The 21,459-nt window shown below is 27.4% G+C and overlaps 4 protein-coding genes across 4 annotated transcripts; 2 read left to right on the top strand and 2 right to left on the bottom strand.

Annotated features, from left to right (window-relative positions):
* The first annotated feature begins 1,503 nt into the window (after positions 1-1,503).
* LOC106783722 (meckelin) lies at positions 1,504-5,085 on the top strand. The gene is given in 9 exon segments (XM_014742513.1): positions 1,504-1,822; positions 1,920-2,111; positions 2,195-2,811; positions 2,844-3,325; positions 3,397-3,562; positions 3,636-3,968; positions 3,970-4,437; positions 4,520-4,785; positions 4,866-5,085. Coding segments are annotated over 9 exon segments (2,919 nt in total). The 5' UTR covers positions 1,504-1,623; the 3' UTR covers positions 5,062-5,085.
* A 569-nt stretch (positions 5,086-5,654) lies between these two features.
* Positions 5,655-6,672, bottom strand: LOC106783812 (NADH dehydrogenase [ubiquinone] 1 beta subcomplex subunit 3). Its single transcript, XM_014742708.1, has 2 exons — positions 6,560-6,672; positions 5,655-6,285 (listed from the first exon to the last, which is right to left on the bottom strand). The coding sequence occupies exon 2, from the start codon at positions 6,270-6,272 to the stop codon at positions 5,967-5,969; it is 306 nt and encodes a 101-aa protein (XP_014598194.1). The 5' UTR covers positions 6,273-6,285; positions 6,560-6,672; the 3' UTR covers positions 5,655-5,966.
* An 814-nt stretch (positions 6,673-7,486) lies between these two features.
* LOC106783810 (fizzy-related protein homolog) lies at positions 7,487-10,192 on the top strand. The gene has a single exon (XM_014742707.1). It carries the CDS (start codon positions 7,835-7,837, stop codon positions 9,293-9,295), a length of 1,461 nt encoding a protein of 486 aa, XP_014598193.1. The 5' UTR covers positions 7,487-7,834; the 3' UTR covers positions 9,296-10,192.
* Positions 10,193-13,494: 3,302 nt separating this feature from the next.
* LOC106783763 (nucleolar protein 58) lies at positions 13,495-21,451 on the bottom strand. Its single transcript, XM_014742589.1, has 4 exons — positions 21,174-21,451; positions 20,441-20,517; positions 18,878-20,322; positions 13,495-14,264 (listed from the first exon to the last, which is right to left on the bottom strand). The coding sequence occupies exons 1-4, from the start codon at positions 21,216-21,218 to the stop codon at positions 14,113-14,115; spliced, it is 1,719 nt and encodes a 572-aa protein (XP_014598075.1). The 5' UTR covers positions 21,219-21,451; the 3' UTR covers positions 13,495-14,112.
* Positions 21,452-21,459: the final 8 nt, after the last annotated feature.

Raw genomic sequence — 21,459 nt, 5'->3', positions numbered from 1 at the left:
ATGATTTTATATCGGAGAGAAAGAAAAAACAAAATTAAAATAAAGTCTCTCTCAAACAATAGAACAAAACGAATCCCTTTTAAAAAGAACAAGAAGTTAAAAGAAAAAGAAGAAGAAGAAAAAGAGGATAAAAAGATTCGATATACCTGTGCTACGACGCTCGCTCGACTAAGCACCTGCACAAACTGAAAAAAAACTACCCTCTCGGCTTCGAAGCTTTGCCACTCGCGGGGACCTTGCCTTCTTTCTTGCTTTTATTTTCGCTTATAACATTTTCTCATGTACCCCTACTTCTCGGGGCTCGTGTCCCTTTGATTTCAAAATTGGTGGGGGAACCTTTGGCACGAGAAATGCTAAGTGAACCGTTGTTTTTGCTTCTTATTGTACAACATACTATCGTCCCTTTCTTCAGGCGCCTATGCACGTAGTTCTTGCAAGTTCGCCACTTTGTCCTCGTGCTACTTTTTTTACTTTTTCTCTCTCTCTCTCTCTCTCTATTTTTTATCTATCTATTTATCTATTCATCTCTTTCTTTATCTATTTGTTTTTTGTCTTCATTCTTTTCTATTACTCAAATCCATCGTTCCCCCTAAATGAATACAAGAATTTTTATCTCGAACTTTCTTTCGAGTTTCCCGGTAGTGCCGCCATTTTGATAAAAAAAACTTCGATCTTTATCGATCTCTCGTTTATTTGAACGTAGATTTTCGCGCGTACCTTTGAAAACTATTAGAATACCTATATATGCGTAAATATTTAATTACATACGTATCTTGGCAAAGAACGTTGCGTAAAATCGGGAAAATCCTTGTATCTTGTAAAACGAATGGACATAATACGTCACTTTGGCGTGAATTTCTTGTTGAATTTTCGATGTTGGCGCAAGGACGTCGTTAATTGTAGCAAATCGTCGAAGTATTTTCGATTAGTATACAAGAGATTATAAGTCGGTTCCTGCTTCATAATGAACTATAATTTCATTGTCAATTCTGAAGAGAATAAAGTTGTTAAAACTTATTTTTATTATATTGTCGATCAACATTTTTTAAGCAATAAAAACATATACGTTTTAAATAAATACGTATGTATGTATATTTCTTTTAGGATAATTTTATTTTTAGATTAATCGCAATAGAGGCAAATATCAATCGCGATGCACACATTTAAATTACGCATCATTGTTTCGAAACTATATCATTGACACGGTACCCTGCTTTACTTACTATAAATCACGTGTATCGTTGATATGTATTACGATATTAGCTTATCGGACACCATAGTATTTAAGTAATGATATCCTAAAATTCAATAGTAATTCCTTCAATTCAATAGTAAACAAAATATAGTAATATTTTGGAAATCTTGTCATTCTGGGCACGAAGAAAAATTCACTTTCGTTAAAGCCGTCTATTTTTTACATACATTTTACTGTTAATGTAAAATATTAGTAAATTTAAATAAATAATATTTATATAATTTAAAAAACTAAGAAAATGTGTCTGTGACGAAGGAACATAAAATTCGCGTAAATCTCATTCATATCCCTCAGTTACGCTTGTAGTCATCTTGTTGCCATAGAAACGACTATGTAGTATAAACAAAATTGTAAAAGGCTATCTAAGAATGCATTACTTCGACAATAATCTTATTATTTTATGTTTTATAGTATTTCTTGTAACAATTGACGATACGATTGGTACGAATAATGAAATTTTTGAAATATCACAACCTAATTTATGTAAAAATGACGAATACTTTGATACGAAATATTTTTCTTGTCGCAAATGTAATATCTTCGAATTTCTTGAACCCAGTACTGATCGTAAGTCTTAATCTATCATAATTTTTTATTTTCTTATAAATGTACTAACATATATATTGTATGTTTACAATTTATTTGTGTATTATTGTATCTATTCATTTGATCAATTATTTAATACTTTTTACAGATTTACGATGCGTTTGCAATAAATTTAGTAAAACAATCGGTTTTAAAAATGGTAATCCCATTTGTGCAAAATGTAATTATAATCAAACTGTAACTACTGATGGCAAGGACTGTATTGTTTGTCCAAATAATATTTGCAAATGTTCATCCAACGATATACTAAGTACTTCCTATAAAAATACATATATGCTTAATATACTTATGCATAAATTAATGCGAACTATATTTTAAACTTGTTTTCTACAGTGGAAAGAAACTGGGATGGTACATTATTGAACAGTATAAAATGTCTTCCGTGTCCAAAAAATACATATCCATCTAATGCGAATTCTAAATGTTTGCCATGTAATAACTTGGATAATAGAAATCAAGAAAATTGTGTTTGTCCACTAGGATCGCATGTTAAAATACAAGGATATTGTTTAAACAGAGATAATCTAGCGGATTGGCCAGATATTAAAAGTACTTACACAATAAAATTTCAAAGCAAGACTGTAGACAGTTATTACCTTAGAACCGAATTACAAGCAGCTATGTACTTTTGTAAAGTAAGTAAAAAATTAATCTTACAAAGCTTTAAAAATGTCCCTGATTATGAACTTATTAATATAATTTTTCAGAATAAAGACAAGTTGTCTTGTGAACATTTATCGCATATATGTGTTTTAACTTTATATGTAAGCAGCGTACAATGTGCATTATTTATGCAAACACATATGGCACCGGTCAAATTATTTTACAATAAAGATGAAACATCACTGATATTAAATACCAAAAATATCTCACAAATATACAGTTTGAAAAAGGATGACGATGTATACACATTTTTTATTATATCTGTTTTAGAAAAATCAGGTGATTTTCTGTAAAATCAAGACGTTTTTTGTTTTAGAACAATACATTGAATTTTACAATGGCAACATTTTCTTTAGAAGGCAAGCTACTTGAAATAGGTAGTCCAAGCATGCCTTGTCATTTCCTTACAAACGTTAGATTTGGAGTTAATCTTAATAAAAAATGTATAGTCACTGTAAAGGATCTCCTAAATATGGAGGTACAATTTCAACAACTCTATTTAACATACAAAGAGGAAGAAAAAGTTCTTTCCCATGCAGTACCAATTAATATAAAAAAAGAATACGAGGTAAAAAATATCTTTATATCAAATTTAGTATATCAATGCATTCATTTATATAATTTATATATTCTTTCTATACTTCAGAATGATTACGATATATCGGAGAATCAACTTGTTAGAAAATTCTTTTTGGTAGACAATATAAGTGGCATTAAAGCATTACCAAATTTTGTGACTGGAACATTTCTAAAAAAATCTAACTTATCTGTACTTCGTTACATGAAATCATTTACTATCTTGTAAGTTATATTTTTTGAATATTATTCAAATACATTCGTATATAACATTATAGGTAATTATTTGATTTTAGAGTAAATATTCAAACCAGTAAACCTCGTGGAAAAATTTATCCGCCCTTAGTGATTATAGAATACGGAGAATTAACGGAGCAACAAATTTCTAGAAACGTAGAAGTTGTAATAAATTATAAAGTAACATTTGCTTTAAAGGAGAATCATATAAATTCTAATACTCAGGTAACTAATAATTTTCTAAAGTTTCAATATCTTTCAGTTTTAATCATGATTTATGTATCCAAATCATTTTTAGATACTTATTGGTGTTTTATCAACCATAGCAATTATTAATTCAGCATTAAAAACTTGGACATATTGTAAAAAAAACTATAGTTGTATTCCTAATGTAACAGTTTCATTATGGTTCTTTATATATGTGATGGGTGCTATGGGAAACACCCTTATTATTATATCAATTAGTATATGCATATATTTATTTATATTTTTTAAAGGGCAAACGATCCCATACACATTACTTCCAAACATGTCTAATGAACAAAATATACAGATCTTTACTATAATTGGATTTTGTTTAAAAGTAAGTTTATGTTATACAGTACTATATAAACATAATTTATAATTCATTATTTTAAAATTATTTCATTTTGCAGATCGTAGAAATGATAGGATTCATTTATCAACATTGGGACATATACATATTTTTCATTGATTGGGAACAGCCAAAAATAATGCGTGATTCATCAAAGTACGATTCTCCTTATACTTCATTTCGAAAATTGTATACTAATATATTAATTGACGGTAAAGACGAGAATCCAAAAACTCCATCTGAAATTATTGCAGCTAGAAGAAATAAAACGTTTAAAAAAGCAAGCAAAAAAGGTGCACCTAGCAAAATTTTCAAACCTGTAGAAGAAGAAGAGTTTCAAGAAACATATTCTATTTCTAAATCTTCAATGCAAAGAGAAGATAATACTCAAATGTCAGTTAGTATTTGGAGAACATATCTTGTTGCTAACGAATGGTTAAAATTACTAACAAAACGAAGAATAAATATATCGTTACAATTAATTAGTACTTTGTTTGTTTTAGAGGTAAATTCGTTTCAATATTAATATAATATATCTCTTTTATTTTATTCGTGCTAATAAATTTTAACCAATTTTCAACTTTTAGGTCATAGGTGTAAAATATTGGAGCCTAGCTATACCAGAAATAACAATTAATAAGCATCCTGAGGTGAGAATGAATTTTTCACTACAGTATGCTGTTTGTGCTATAGTATATATTACAATTTATTTTATTCAATACTTAATATCCATTATATTTTACGAAAGATTTATAAAGAATCAAATGCAACAATTTGTTGATTTGTGTTCAATTGCTAATATCAGTGTATTTATCTTGGAATATAATTATTACGGATTTTATATTCATGGAAGGTAATAAATAATAACAGATACATTATTGTAATGAATACAAAATATTGATACTAACTATTTTAATCAATTCTATTTCATAGATCAGTTCATGGATTTTCTGATACAGATTTATTTACTTTAATAAATAATTTAAAGAACGAAGAGAATCAATTATGTGCACATAGAGGTCTGGTTCCTGGTACAATAGAACAAAATTTTGTAGTATCAGTAACACCGACATTCAGAACATTCTATGAAAAATTTTATACTGAGAAAGATTTTGTGAGTTTTTTGTAATCATCGATACCTGTATGAATATATTATTATATTATAAAAAATATATATACATGTAGATAAAAAGCTAAATTATTTTTCATAAAATATCTACCAATCTTATTAATAAACGTTTTTTAGATAACCAATAGATTCTTCAAACAAAATATTTATACTTCTATGGATTGGAGTCAGATTTGCAATACACGTATAAAATTGAATCAATTTTTACGCGAATTTCTGGATCATTGTTTCAAAGATGAAGATTACATTATCAAAGAACATCATTTAATAGAAAAACTTTGTGGTGTTCTCTACACAAATATCAATAAAACATCTGTCTTCTATATCGGTAAGGCAACATTCGATAACTAAAGTTCTACAAAATTGCTATTAGAATTAATTTAACCTATTATTACAGATAATGATTACTCATTTAGTCAAATAATACTTTACGGAAACGAATGGTTGTTGGGAACTCTAGAAATAACAATATTTCTTTTTCTCTTAACTTTATATGATAACTATGTATTAGCTACTGCAGTTACATTTATACTTTCGCAGTTATTCATTGGAATTATGAAACACAATGGAAGAAACAATTTAAGCAGTAAAACATTATTAGATGAAAGATTTTTAATGTAATAATAGACTATAATAGAAATATGTGACTATGTTAGTATAAATTAGAGATAAAGATACTCCATTTCTTTTTACTATATTAAATTACTAAAGTATATAATACTATATACATGGCTTTTTTTTTTAAATAAATAACATTTTATTTGCCGATGCTAACAATCAAGAGAGAAATAATTCTTAACAAAATTGAATAGTTACCCAAACAGTCATTTATTCTTAGACTTTCTACACTTGCAGTACTGCTTAATGATTTAACTATTCTTGCGTGTCTTGTACATATAATTGTACTAATGATGACTATCATGACCATGTTCATCTTTTTTACCCATTCTCAAAAATTCTTCGATTCCTATAGTTATTAAGAATGCTGGAACACCAAGCTTCCAACCTCTAAAGCAAAGCATCATTGCACGTTGTCCTTTTGTTTTATATTTAGGATGATAACGCCAGGCCTCATTTCTTAACCATGGGTCCTTTAAACCTTCCTTCGCTAAACGTTCTTGAAATTTTACTATCGTTGGAAAGTTTTCTATCTTGTATGAATCAGGACTAGGTATTTTAATGGAATCATGTTCATGTCCATGGCCACCCATATTTTTTAATTATCTGTAAAAAATAATAATGTTACTAACAGAAATATATATATAAAAAAAACGTATAAAGATATATTCATAAATCATCACAAATATTGATTACATTCTAACAAAAAATATTTAACACGTAAATCCAATATTTACAATTAAAATAAGGTTAGTTTTTCATTTTCATTGAATTCCAATAATTATTGAAACAATTCGTTTTCTTATTAATTTTCTAAACAATTAATGTGCATTCATAAATGTTAAATGCAACGCTAATAAAGTCTAATTACATAACTCACCTCTTATTTACGTAAGAAAATTCAGTATTTAAAGGGATCACTAACTTTTCTATGCACTTGATAGTTCACTACGTCACGACGTTCATGGACACAATGGGATGAGTTTCGGAACGCTTTGTAATTGTAATAATCTTATTTAAATTATAATTAAAAATGAAACGTACACTAATAATATTTTAGATTTATTCGATTTTATAATATTTTAAAACGTAAAGACCATTAACTTTTCATTTTAATAATAATTATATTAGATTTTGACATAAGATTTCTACATTTATTTGTTAAACAATTATAAATACCAAGAATCTTCTTAGATTCGTATTTTTCTTTTTATTTTACACACTTTTCCAAATAATTAGATAATAAATTTAATATAATTATATTTATAATATAAATAGTAAATTATATTACAAAATAATATAATAAATTTTTGTATATACATACGTGTTTAAATGATCGTTTGTTATTTATACATAATAACTATAAGAATTTTATTTTGTATTTATCAAAAACTATAAAAATACTTGAATATATTAGATACTAATTATATTAATATTATATAAATGTAAATAAATAATATAAATATTACATAATATTAATAGATTTAGTATCATATATGTTTAACACAATCATTATGATTAATGATCTTTTAATGGCACTTTAAAATAGATAAGTTTTGAATAAATATGATAAAAAAATATAAAGTATTAATCGGCGATTTAAAAAATATTGACAATAGAAAGTAAAGGGATAGTAGACAAACAAAATGGTCATTATTTAGAATGTAGAAAGGTAGAAAAACAACAATAGGGTAAGTCATAAAAAGAAAATAGAAAATATATTTGAAATAATTTTAAATAGGTAAGAAAAAAAGAAAGAAAGGAAATAAAGAAAGATAAGCTTGTTGGAATGTCGCTACGTGTGTATATAGTTCTTGCTAGCCTCAGCAGTTATATTCGCGTTTCCCATCTGTTGCGAGGCAAAATTTCAAATAAAGCCTTTTGATTGGAGGAAGAGGAGTCGTTTTTCCTGCCCTTTCCTTGTAAAAAATCTTTCGGAGTTGACGTCGAATGGCGACGTAACGGGTTAAATAGTTCAGTTTTATCGGTCGGCTTGTGTTGGCTCTTAAAAAAGAGGAAAGATAATGTATTTATACATATTCGTGTAATCTAAGCGGCTACGTTATAATTAAATGAATGTGTAGCCGCTTTAAAGAATGTGACTTAAAGTAAAAGGCTAGTGTGTACGTTATATATCGTGGTGTGTAATCAGAAAATGTTTCATCACGAATACGAGAAGCGACTGTTGAAGTCAAATAGCGAGGGCCACATAGATAATTTAACCACTCCTGTTCATTACACGCCTGTATATTTTTCACCAACTAAAATGACCAACAATAGTTTTGATCGATTTATACCGACAAGGTCGGGTAACAACTGGCAGACAACCTTTTCAATGATATCTGAAAACGGCCGAAGTGGTCTTGCGACAAAGAAGACTCGTGAAAATGGTGAAGGCAGTCGAGACGGTATTGCGTATTCCTGTCTTTTAAAAAATGAGCTTCTAGGTGCTAGTATTGAAGACGTGAAAGGTCAATGCGAGGAAAGACGAATTCTCTCACCTTTGATGTCCAAAAATTTGTTTAAATATACTACACCCACCAAGGATCATACACTTTTGGATCAAAGCTCGCCTTATTCACTTTCACCTTTAAGTGCTAAAAGTCAAAAATTATTACGTTCACCTAGAAAAGCAACTAGAAAAATATCTAGAATACCATTTAAAGTACTCGACGCTCCTGAATTACAAGATGACTTTTATTTAAATTTGGTCGATTGGTCATCGCAAAATGTCCTTAGCGTTGGCTTAGGTAGTTGTGTCTACTTGTGGTCGGCTTGTACCAGTCAAGTAACCAGACTGTGTGATTTGTCCAGTGATGGCAATAGCGTCACCTCAGTAGCCTGGAACGAAAGAGGAAACTTAGTTTCAGTTGGAACGCACTTAGGATACATTCAAGTATGGGATGTTGCTGTAAACAAACAAGTAAGCAAATTACATGGTCACAGTGCCAGAGTTGGCGCTTTGGCATGGAATGGAGAAGTTCTCTCTTCTGGTAGTAGAGACAGATTAATATTGCAAAGAGACGTTAGAACACCTTGTGTTGTGAGTGAACGACGTTTGGGAGCTCACAGACAAGAAGTTTGTGGATTAAAATGGTCTCCGGATAATCAGTACTTGGCCTCTGGTGGGAATGACAATCGTCTTTATGTTTGGAATTTACATTCTTTATCACCTATACAAACTTATACCGAACACTTGGCTGCTGTCAAGGCAATCGCTTGGTCTCCTCATCATCATGGCTTACTGGCTTCAGGTGGTGGTACTGCAGATAGATGTATCAGATTTTGGAATACTTTAACTGGTCAACCTATGCAGTGCGTTGATACTGGATCCCAAGTTTGTAACTTGGCTTGGAGTAAGCACAGTTCAGAACTAGTCAGTACACATGGCTATTCCCAAAATCAAATATTAGTTTGGAAATATCCAAGTTTAACACAGGTTGCAAAATTAACAGGACATTCTTATAGAGTTTTGTACTTAGCCATGTCACCTGATGGTGAAGCCATTGTAACAGGTGCTGGAGATGAAACTCTTCGTTTTTGGAATGTGTTCAGTAAAGCACGCAGTCAGAAAGAAAACAAGTCTGTACTAAATTTATTCACAAGCATTCGATAAATTTATATTTGCTAAATTATCATTGAAATTTATAATTTTATGTATTGTACATACATATATTGCATATACGATTATAGTATTCTGAAAGAATCATGATATATAAAACATATATAGTTGTAGACTATAAATATTTAGATTTGTAGATAAGACTATTCAGCTGGTGGTTGTAGTATAAGTTCATAAATGCACAGCCTGCAATAGAATGAGTCTAGTGTGCAATATGTCACTACTTTGGTAGGGACTAGGTATGCCCTTATAAGGAAATATGCAAGAATTTATTTTATTTTTATTATTTTTTTTCTATACTTTATATATTATTTTTTTTATGAATGTAGTATACTCTATTATTGTATCAATGTTAATTTTTCTTTATTTTTTTACTGAACTTATTTCTTTTTTTTTTTTAATATATACCATAAATATTTTTTAATTTTTATTAATCACATAAATAAACAATTGTAATTACTACTGCAATTGTACTATTGTCCAGAAGAATTCCTTTAAAGGGTGTATTGATAATTTCGTAAATTTTTCAAAATACGTGCTGTGTCTGCTCAAATATTTGCAGGTTGATCTATCAGATCATTAAAGTATATATGCATTTTAGAAAATAATTTTTTTTCTTTATTGGAAGCATATTTTTTTTCATATTGATTACTAATATATAATTGTGTCGTATAAATCAGATATTACACACACTTTGCTTTCTTAAATCATTTATAGTGACTTATGCTTTACAATCAGCAAGTTGTACAAATTTGAGTGGAAATGCGAATTATAAAATAAATTACTAATTTATAATATTACAAGAAAATAATATATTATAATAATGTGTTTATCTCTTTATTCAGAGGGAAAATCGAAAGTCGAAATATACATAGAAAATATAACAAATATTATATAATAAAGAAATTCTAAGATCTTATATTATCTCGTTAAGTCAAAAACTCATGTCTGCAATTAATTTATTTGTAGCATTAAAAAAAAAGCAAAGAGAGATATTAAATAATTGTGGATTTTATATATGTCTATATATTTATCTATAAAAGAAATTTATATTTTAAAAATAATAACTGCCTTCTATTAAGAAAATATATTTTTTGTTTGTATACATTTATGATTGTGCATAAAATTATTACTTACATTTATTTAAAATTTGAGAATGGCATAATATTAATTTTACAGACATGAATTTTTTCCTAGTAAAAGGGTAAATGGAAAATAATATGTATACTCTATTTTTTAATACACTGCTTTATCCCAGAAACTATAAGATGCATGTAGAAAATCAATAAAATAAATTTTGAAATCTCAATTGTAAGTTTGACAGCTTATATTTTTCATTACAATATAAATAAGAAAAGATTTTATTTATATAATACATATGAAAATGTATATAAAATTGGATTTCTTATGTGTAATTTGAAATAATTATTTTTTGGATAAAACTTAACATTACAACTTTATGCTTATTCTAACATTGAATTTTGCATGCGGAATTTAAAATAATCAGCAAAATATAGCAATATACATATATATATATGTTTGCACTGCAATTTGAATGCTTACAGAAATATAGATGCTTGCATTTATAATTACATTAAACATATAATTGTTTATTAATTTTCTTCCGAATAAAATGTTGCAACCTATAATGCACAATATCCAGTATGTGTTTATAATATATATATATATATTATATACACATATACGTCAGCATTAAATTGTATAATTCAGTTAAATCGTGGAGACCTGTGGTTTTACCCGAAATAACTAGGTGTTTTTAGCAAACATGTAAAAAGAATTTTATTATACACTAAAACTAGTAGTTTTAGAAAATCCACTTTTAAAGTCTGCTTTTATTTATCCATTGTTATCTTTTCCTATATTTCGAAAACTAATATTCTGTTAGTCATTCAGTTCTATTGGATCAAATTTCAATTTCCTACCTTAACTCCTTGCTTCTTATAAATTTACATATTATCTAGTTGAAGTATATAATTCTGTCTTCTTCCATATTCAAACAGGTCAATATAGTTATTTCAGGATTTAGCTAATCATTTCACGAATTAGAGATTTCACATAATAATGCTAACACATATATAATATAATTATATATATATTCTGGCTTATGAATATTTTACTAGTTTACAATATGAAATGTTAATATTTAAAATTCACATCGTTTATTTATAATACTAATTATGGACCATCTCAGCTTTTGCCAAGCATAACATATGATCTAATTTTGATATAAAATTGAATTTACTACAGATTCGTCTAACCATAATATACATATAATGATTTAAAGAAACCTATGTAGAAATTTAATTCATTATAATGATTTCATTTGTATGTATCTTAATTTGTTCTAGATTGTAATACTCACATTCCTATTAATAAAAAATCTAATATATATATATTATACATGAATATATTCATTGCAAATGGAATTCTTTATATTTATATACATTTTTGTTTATGTATTTCTTTTTTTTAACAAACATGCACATAAGGATCTTAAGCAAATATGAAATCTCTTTATACATTCATTTATAAAAATTGATTATATATCATAAATATAATTAATCATTTAAAATATTTAGAACTTAATAGCTATATAAACTTGAACATTTGCATGAAGCAATGTGTTATCTCAGATTTATAATACAATTTTAGAATTCAATTTACCTGCTCATAAAGTGTTGGAGAATAATATACAGCATATTATTAATTTACTATAATCATTTTATATGACAAATAAAAAAAATAAAGAGGAGAAATTATATTTTTAATGATAGATTATTATTTTAGTCTAAATAAAAATAATTATATTCTACGACTTATATGTATCAATTTTATATATACATACATATATATTAAAATGTAAAATAATACTTACAATTCAAGTGTGTGCATATAAATCTTGATTATATAATTTCCCAATAACTTTGATAACGTCTAAAATAATGAACTTGTATGATGGTTAAATAATTATAATAATAGTAGTCAGTTATAATTTACACGGTATAAAATACTATTGCAAAATAACATATGTAATATATAAATACATTTATTAAATAAATGTAAACATAGTAACATAATAATATGTGTGCATCTCTGTTTTTAAAAATAATAATTTTATTTTGATAGAATAAATATACGTAGAAAGGTTTTCTGGTAGGTATTGCATATAAAATGCTTCAATAAAACTTCCTCAATTTCAAGCAATTCATTTTAATTAGAGAATTAGCGTTCACTTCTAACAAGATAAAATAATGTGCAATTTTTGTTTTGAGACGATATATCTAGAATCTATGTTTATTAATAAATTAAACATTATTATATTTACCTAACATAATAAGTAAAAAGTGTTTCAATCATCAATACCTGTAAAAGAAATCAGTGTCTTACCAAATATATTTGGTAATAAAGTTAAGTTACGTTATTTTGGAATAATATAAGCAATTCATACACCAATTTACAATAAAGTACAAAATATATTTATGTAAGTTTATTAAGTGGTCGCATAATAATTTCGAAGAATAGCTTTTATAGTGTTCTATATAATGTTTTGTACTTTTCCTGCATAAATGCTAGCGGTGACAATTTACATTTAACATCAGCTTACTTTTGTGTACGTGTATAACAATAAAGATATGTTAAAATCTAAAAAAAATGATTATTTTTAATCCTTATTCAAATGAAATCAATACGTTAGTATTTTCTTTATTGATATTTTCACAGAATGTAATATAGCAGAAATGATACAACACACTAGAACTTGTTTATGAAAAACTAATTTACTTTTATTATGCATACAATAGTCTTTATAAATTTTGTTATAATTAATACTTAAAATATGTGCTAGTTTCAATTTAATATTATCTTTAATTATTTAATAAAAGTAATAAAAAGATTTATAATAAATGATTGTAATGAAAATAGTTTAATATAACAAGCAAAAGTAGGTAATTCATTTGCAAATATGTAATTGTATACAGGATTTTACAGAATTCTTACAATAATAATCTATAATAATCATTACCCATTTGATTGTGAATAGCATTTATATGCAAGTGATGTGACGATTGTTATAAATAAAATGCTTCACTATTGGCACGTTTCATATCTGAATAACCCGCGGTCAAGGGATTAACCGCTAAGTCAATAAAATATTTTATATAAAGTTTATATAATTTATTATGTATTTTATTCTGTACATTACACTTAGAATCGATTATTCTTAAAATATTCAAATAAGAAATATATGTACATAATGTTGCTTTGTTATTCAACATATAAAAGTTAACAAATTTTTTCAGCGATATATTTATGACTTATAAAGTAAAATCAAACTCTTATTTGCATTGTAATGATACTTTCAACACTTTGAATGCGGTATATGTAAAGATCAATTAACTGCTTAATGATTTTATTAGGTATTTAATATATGATAAGTAAAAATAATTAAACCTACGTATTTATATAATGCACTGAATATATATAATTGAAACGAATTTATGAAAAATTATTAAATGATATTTTAAAAAGCTATGAAAAGATATTTGTTATTTTATAAGTTATATATTTCTATAAAAAAATAAGTAAAAGATACAAAGAAGTAGACAAAGTTATTAACAAACTCGTCATTTATTTATCTTTGCATACCTGGAAAAAAACTGAGAAGACTTCTAAACTGTTTTCGGAGAATTTATGAATTTTTGAATATCTCTAGGATCACTCTTGAAATTTATTATAAAGTCAATCCACCGATGATAATAGTATCCTGATTCTTCAAAAACTTTCAATTAAAGTTATTCAGTTTCTTGTACTTTCTTTTTCTTCTTCTTTTTCTTCTCCGTCAAAACTAGTGCTACATCTTCAGCTGTTTCTGTTGGAACAGAAGTCTCCTCCTGTGTCTCAGTAGCATGCTTCTCCTTCTTCTTTTTCTTTTTCTTCTTAGGTTCTAAAATCAAAATTGAAACTGATCTAATAAATTTTACTTTTAACTTAATATCAAATCAATGTTCCATGTTCATGAAAAACCATCAAACATAAATAATGGTGGAACTTCTACCGATAAAACTACTTTTACTAATGCTACTTCGCATATTATATGGAAGAAAGAATCATTATCGTTGAAGATGCAAGGGAAATCGTTTTTAGTGATCATCCCAATAGAGTGCATTCGATTGCCTCCACAGGAGGGCAAGGCAGAAAACAGTGACTACTTAAGATTTTGATAGATATTATATATGATATTATCAGACATTACATAAGATATTATTAGATAAATTTGGTAATTATATCAATCTTCAGAAAGTCTTCTTTATATATTGCTATTTACAATTATAATTTTCTATCTGAAGAGGTTGACTATACTTCTGTTCATAATAATGGAGACATAAAAACCGATGGTTATTACTTAAAAAATCTACAATTTATAAAAGCTTTTTTTTTCTTAGCATTTTCTAATAAAGCCCTAATTCTAGTTAGAAAGCATTTTTCTTACTTTTTCATATAATATATTAAGTATCTTATTTGGCTTATGATTATTTACAAGATCGTTGAGATAATCTGTTTTGTTTCCTGTCTTATTAAAACAAAGATTATGCAATTTTTTAAAAAAAGAACAAATATTAATTCCTACTCCATATAATATTTTAGATAAATTTTTTGGCGTAAAAAGTTTTTTCTCTGCTAAAAAGTGATTGAAATAGTTTTCTTTATAAAAACACAATTTATGAAAGTTTCTTAAAATAGAAGTGACATTCCTTCCTGCCATGGATAATATATTAGATAAATCGCTCGAGCTAAAACCTGTCTTATAGAAATCATCTAAAAGCTGTGTTTTGTTTCCTGTTTCATCAAAACAAACATTATGAAAATCTTTTAAAACAGAACAAACATTAGCTCCTGCTCCGTGCAATATCTTAGATAAATTATTCGGTGTAAAACCTCCTTTCTCAATTAAGAAATGATTTAAATATTTTTTTGTATCTCCTGTAAAACAAAAATCATGAAACGTTTTAAAACTATCTGCTGCTGCGCTCAACACACCACATATATCACATGGCCTAAAACCTGCCTTATAGAAGTTCTCTAAAAATTTTGTTTTTTCTCTTTTTTCATTGAAACAAGTACTATGCAATCTTTTTAAAGTAAAAGAAGCACGAACTCCTGTTCCACATAACGTACAAGATAAGTTACTTGGCCTAAAACCTGCCTTATAGAAATCATCTAACAATTTTGTTCTTTTCCCTTTGTCATTAAAACAAACACTATGCAATTTTTCAAAAGCACTTTTAGCTTTAGCCCCTGCTTTACTTAATATACCCGATAAATTGTGCAGCGTAAAACTGTTTTCCTTATCTTTATTCTCAATAAAATGTTTTAAATGCGGTTTTTTATTTCCTTTTGCATCAAACCAAAAATCATATAAGTCTTTAAAAGCTTTTGCAGCATTAGCTCCTGCTCCACTTAAAATACTGGACATATTAGATAAATTTATCCCTTCCTCTTCTAAAGTATTTAAATATCGTGTTTTATTTCCTTCTTCATCAAACCAAAGTTCATATAAGTCTTCAAAAGCTTTTGCAGCGTTTGCTCCTGCTCCACTTAAAATACTGGACATGTTACATAGATTTATCCCTTCTTTTTCTAGAGCATTTAAATATTGTGTTTTATTTCCTTGCTTATCGAACCAAAATTCATACAAATCTTTAAAAGCTTTTGCGGCGTTAGCTCCTGCTACATTCAAAATACTAGACATATTAGATAGATTTATCCCTTCTCTTTCTAGAGTATTCAAATATTGTGTTTTACTTCCTTTTTCATCAAACCAAAGTTCATATAAGTCTTTAAAAGCTTGTGCAGCGTTATATCCTGCTCCACTTAAAATACTAGACATATTAGCTAGATTTATTTCTTCCTTTTCTAGAGTACTTAAATATTGTGTTTTACTTCCTTTCATATCAAACCAAAATTCATACAAATCTTTAAAGGCTTTTGCAGCATTAGTTCCTGATCCACCTAAAATACTAGACATATTAGATAGATTTATTTCTTCCTTTTCTAGAGTACTTAAATATTGTGTTTTACTTCCTTGTTTATCAAACCAAAGTTCATATAAGTCTTTAAAAGCTTTTGCAGCGTTAGCTCCTGTTACATGCAAAATACTGGACATATTAACTAAGTCAATTTTTTGTCTTCTTAGAACTTTTAGACACTTTATCCCTTCTCCTTTAATTAAAAAATTTAAGAACTGATTAAATGCAGGTGTTCCTTCTCTACCAACGACACTTCTAGCAAACTTAATTTCTTCATTAATGTTTTTATTTGGAATTTTCTTATAACTAGATCTATTATTTTTTATGTCTTCAAAAAGCTTTTTTATTATTTCTTTTGTAATATTTCCAAATTCATGAGATTCTGACCAACGTAACGCTATTTCATGTATTTCTTCATAATTATATGGAACATCAGATTTATCTATCTCATTTTTAATAATATTATTGAATTCTTCGTTATTAAGTTGGTTGGTTGCAAATATTAGTTTATCTAAAAATTTCTCTTTTATCTCTTGCTCACTTTCATTAGAAAATCTTCCTTCTTCTTGTTCTTTTCGCAAAGAAGGTGGAAGTTTTAATAAACTTAAAAGCTTTTTTCTTGTTGTTTCTTCTTCGGCAAATCGATAAAGACCATTCCCATTAATAAACAAACAATCTGTTAAAACTTTATCATTATCAAATTTTAAAGGATAAAAATCTTTAGATCGCTCTTTTTTTAACTTCTTTTCTTCTGTAAAGTCTAGATCTGCATTAGTATAGATAATAAAGTATTCTATATTCTTTTTTAATTCCTCAATAAAAAGAGTAAAATACTTATTAATAGAAAACATATTCTTTTTTTTCTGTTGTTTGGAAGGAAATAGCTGACTATAACTAATATTACTATTTGTATAGTGAGCCTTTACGTAAATAATTTTATCTTTATAATGAAGAACAATGCTATTAGATATATCATTGCTATTTTCCTCAAAATTTATGGAAGATATATTTTTATGCAAGAACATGTTATGCAAGAAAAGTATTAATAAATTGAATTTATATATAATTCCAGTTACATTATTCTCGAATTTTTTATCCTTTGATGGAGCTGTTAAATCACTTAATATTCTTTTTTGTAATGCTATATAATCATCCCCACGTGTACTATTTCTTCCTATTTCATTTTTAATAATGCTATTCAGCTCTTCTCTATTAGGCTGATTAGCTGCAAATACTAATTTATCTAAAAATCCTTCTTTTATTTCTTTTTCAAATTCCTGTGAAATTTTTCTTTCTTTTATTACTTTCTGCATAGCAGATGAAAATTCTAACCGCTTTAAAAGTTCTTCTCTTATTGTTTTATCTCGCGAAAATTGATAAAAACCACTTCCTCGTGTTTCGTCATTTGTAAACAAAAAGTCTTTCAAAAGGTTACTTTCTTCTATGTTTATGCTATCAAATTTAAAAGGATAAAAATTTTTTAATTTTCCTTCTTTTAAATTTTTGTCTTCTGTAAGATCCAAGCCTGAATTAGTATAGATAATAAGATATTCTATATTATTTGATGAACTTTCTGATTTAGAGATTATATGTTTAACAAAACTATCAAAATAATTATTAATAGAAAAACTTCGTTTTTCTTTAGTAAATAATCTAGCATAATTAATGCCATTATTTATGTAATACTTGTCTACATTTTCAATCTGTATATGAATAGACTTCTTTTTATAACGAAGAACAATATTATTAAATTTATCAATTTCATAATCTTTAAATGCTAATGATAATGAAGGATATTTATGTTCATGTGTAAACTTTCTAAGTGAGCAAAGCATCAACAAGTCTAATTGATACATAAATTCAATTAAATGATGAGGAATGTATTGCCCAGTTTTACAAGCATTATGCAATTCATCAGACAAGTCCTGTCTAGATTCATCTTGTAAATCACTAGATTTAGAATCTTCATTGCGCGGCCTCTTCGATACTCTATCATCTTTGCCTGTAAAAAAATGTTTTTGTTTTCTAGAATTTACACTCATTTCGCTTCTTTCACCTGAACTCCTTGAGTGATCACTTTAATTACATGAGGAATTTTCAGTATTTTTTAATGGTGTAAAAGTTTCTTATTGTTTTCATTATCACTAATCGCATGGTAGTCAAAAAAGTCAACAAATCAAAGTTATTTCTTTTTATGACTAATAACCCATTTCTTTACAATCTTATTTTTAAATAACTCATTCTCATAAACATAAGATATTTCTGCACTTTGCATATTGCTGTTCAATATGGTCAATTGAACATAGTGAAATGTCTTATAGATGCAAAAAAAATCAATTCTAATGTATAATCTAATAATGACGACCGTATTGGCTATACTCCTTTACAAAATGCTGCTAAGAATGGTCAATTAAAGAAAGCTAAATATCTTAAGGATAAAAAACGAGTCGATTATCAACCTAATATGCGCATAATAAATTGTACAAAGTTAAACTCATATATAGATAAATATTAAATGAAAATTACTTACCAATACTTTCATCCTGCTGTTCACTCACTACTGCAACATCATCTGTTGTAGCTTCTTCTCGCTTCTTCTTTTTGTTCTTTTTCTTGGATGGAACTTCTTGCTCGCCCTCATTTCCAACTATATTTTCTGTTTGTGACGATCCTTCCTCAGCAATGTCTTGTTTCATTTTCTTTTTAGGAGCTTCTTGAATTACATTCGCTTCATTTTCTCCATCTTTTTCTAGTGTATCATCTATTTGAGAATGTTTTCTCTTTGCAGTAAGTGTTGTGTCTGCAGATACTGGATAATGTATAGTTTCACTCTTAAAATGATATTTTTCGAACTTAGCTTTACTTTTACCAGTTCCAGAAATTCTATGTAACTTTCTTTCTTCTAATACTCTCAATCTGGCTTCCAATTTAGCTTTATGCTCAGCACCAAAATCATAATTTATATCATCTCCTAAAGCATCGACTCTTGCTCCTAACGATGCTTTTGCTGCAAGCATTCTCGACATTTTTCCTTTATTTTGAGTAGAACATTGTCCTACCAGCTGTGCATGATAGATTAAACCATATTTTGGAGTATCTTTTTTGGTTTTTAATGCTCTAAAAAGTGCTTTTTCTGCACCAAGAATTTGTAAAGTCGAAGCTGGTTGTTTAGCCAGATTCATAAGAGAGCCTGAACGAGAAATTAGACGTGCGCCCACTAGATCTCCAACTAACGTAGTTAAATTAGGTGCCATTGCCATCATTCTGGTTTTAAGGTAATTATATAAATCTCCTCTAAACTGTGAAAGTTGTACTATTTCATCGCATAACAGTTGGATATGTGAAATATCATCTTCTGAAATTTCAGTTCCCATTGATATCTCTGCAGCTTCTTTAACTTTTTCTTCAATATCCTCAGGTAAAACATCAGACAGATCTACATTTATGGTATTTTCTCGAGTTCCAATTACTTTAATACATTTTACGAATGCAATATTGTCTGTTATAATCTTATTAAGTTCTGGGAAGTGCCAACTATACCATTCACGGCAACGCATTACATAGTTATTTAATTCTTTATCTATATCATCTAATAGACAAACAGCCTGCACTATCATGGTATCAATTTTATCGGGGGAAAATTTCAATTTATACCTTGATAGACTATGTGCTAAACCCAAGGCCATTGCTGCCATTTCTTTCTTAGGCAAACCACCTAACAAACCATCGACTTGACTTCGAATACATCTCATTAATTCTTGTATCGCTGTATTATTTACACATGATAACTTAAGTTTTTCTTTTATAGCAACTCCTAATTTGGCATCAGCAACTGCCAATTCCTCTTGACATTCTGAAAAGTGTTTCTTCAGAAGTTTTTTCAAATTTTTAGATAATTTTCCATCTATTGCTGCTGTTGTAGCAGCGAGAGCTTCTGTAGTATTTTCAAACTTTTCAAAATGTTTCAGTTTAACACTAAAATCAAAATATTAAGAAATGTTATTTACAGTTACAAGAATACTACATAAATAAAAATCTAATAATTTCAATACAATTATAAAATTAAATATTATTCGTAAATAGAATATCTTACATTTTATTTGCTGCTTCGGGTGTTTGAAATTCAAGAAACAAATCATCAGTACGCGACAATATCTTTTTATTTAGTAACTGCAACGAAATATTATCACTGGTTAAAAATATACATTTTTATGGGGTGCAGAGATATAATAGTATAATTAACAGTAAACCTATCGGCATATCGTGTATACCTATTCCTGCCATGAGCAGTCAAATGATCGCTTTACAAAAAAATATAGATTTTAACTAATTGGATAATAATCAAAATATTTTCTTTTATTTAGAAATGAATAATGTACATTTTATGATTTATTTTATTATTTATTACAAATTACAGAATGCGGTCATTTGACTGCATTTGGTAGGTTTAATATTAAGGAAAATATAAAAAGAAAAAAAAAAAATGAATAAAAAAATAGCGAGTACTAGAGAAATTAAAGAGATAAGTAACAAAAGTAGAAATATACATAAACGCAATAAATATAAAGTTCTAAGTAATAAAAATGTAGGTAATAGTTGGAGGATAAGAAACAAGATTAATGATAAATTAACAAAAACTGTGCTTGCAAAAATAATGTACAAATCGATATATGAATAGAATAGTTTTTTATATCCATTTTTAACCTTTCATGTTTGAAATAAAGAATCTATTTATCTTCTATACATATATAAAAAAAAATATAACCGGGCGGCTTGAACACGTGCATCTTTTACGAGGTTAAGATTTTTCTTAGATATAAATTTACCTTAAATATTGCGTATCCCGCTGGAGTTTCAAAGAGAACCAACATCTTTCTTTGTTTTAATTCTCGATATTCACTCAAAATTAAATTTTAATTTATATACTCATCAAAAATTCGAATTTTAAAAAAAATAAACTCGAAGTTCGTTTCTCACCATCCAAGTCTCGAACAGGAAAGAACATAAATGGAGGCAAAGTTAGAAGTTTAGTATAGATGGGTATTCCTCTTCAAAGCGCCCTACATTTGCATTTTAGCGGCAAACTTACGAATCACAAATTGTATGAAAAAA

This window comes from Polistes canadensis, unplaced genomic scaffold (assembly GCF_001313835.1).
Source record: "Polistes canadensis isolate GaletaPanama2010 unplaced genomic scaffold, ASM131383v1 scaffold_25, whole genome shotgun sequence".
Lineage (NCBI taxonomy): Eukaryota > Metazoa > Arthropoda > Insecta > Hymenoptera > Vespidae > Polistes > Polistes canadensis.
Note: the sequence above shows the minus strand (reverse complement) of the source record. Positions and strands in the feature narration are given on the sequence as shown.

Excerpts from the sequence above, each read along its gene's own strand:
- LOC106783763 (XM_014742589.1), bottom strand. The coding sequence starts at position 21,218 with ATGTTGGTTCTCTTTGAAACTCCAGCGGGATACGCAATATTTAAG. Across the intron at positions 20,518-21,173 it reads CGGGATACGCAATATTTAAG|TTACTAAATAAAAAGATATT; the intron begins GTAAATTTATAT and ends ATTTCGTTGCAG. Across the intron at positions 20,323-20,440 it reads CCCGAAGCAGCAAATAAAAT|TGTTAAACTGAAACATTTTG; the intron begins GTAAGATATTCT and ends TTTTGATTTTAG.
- LOC106783810 (XM_014742707.1), top strand. The coding sequence starts at position 7,835 with ATGTTTCATCACGAATACGAGAAGCGACTGTTGAAGTCAAATAGCGAG.
- LOC106783812 (XM_014742708.1), bottom strand. The coding sequence starts at position 6,272 with ATGGGTGGCCATGGACATGAACATGATTCCATTAAAATACCTAGTCCT.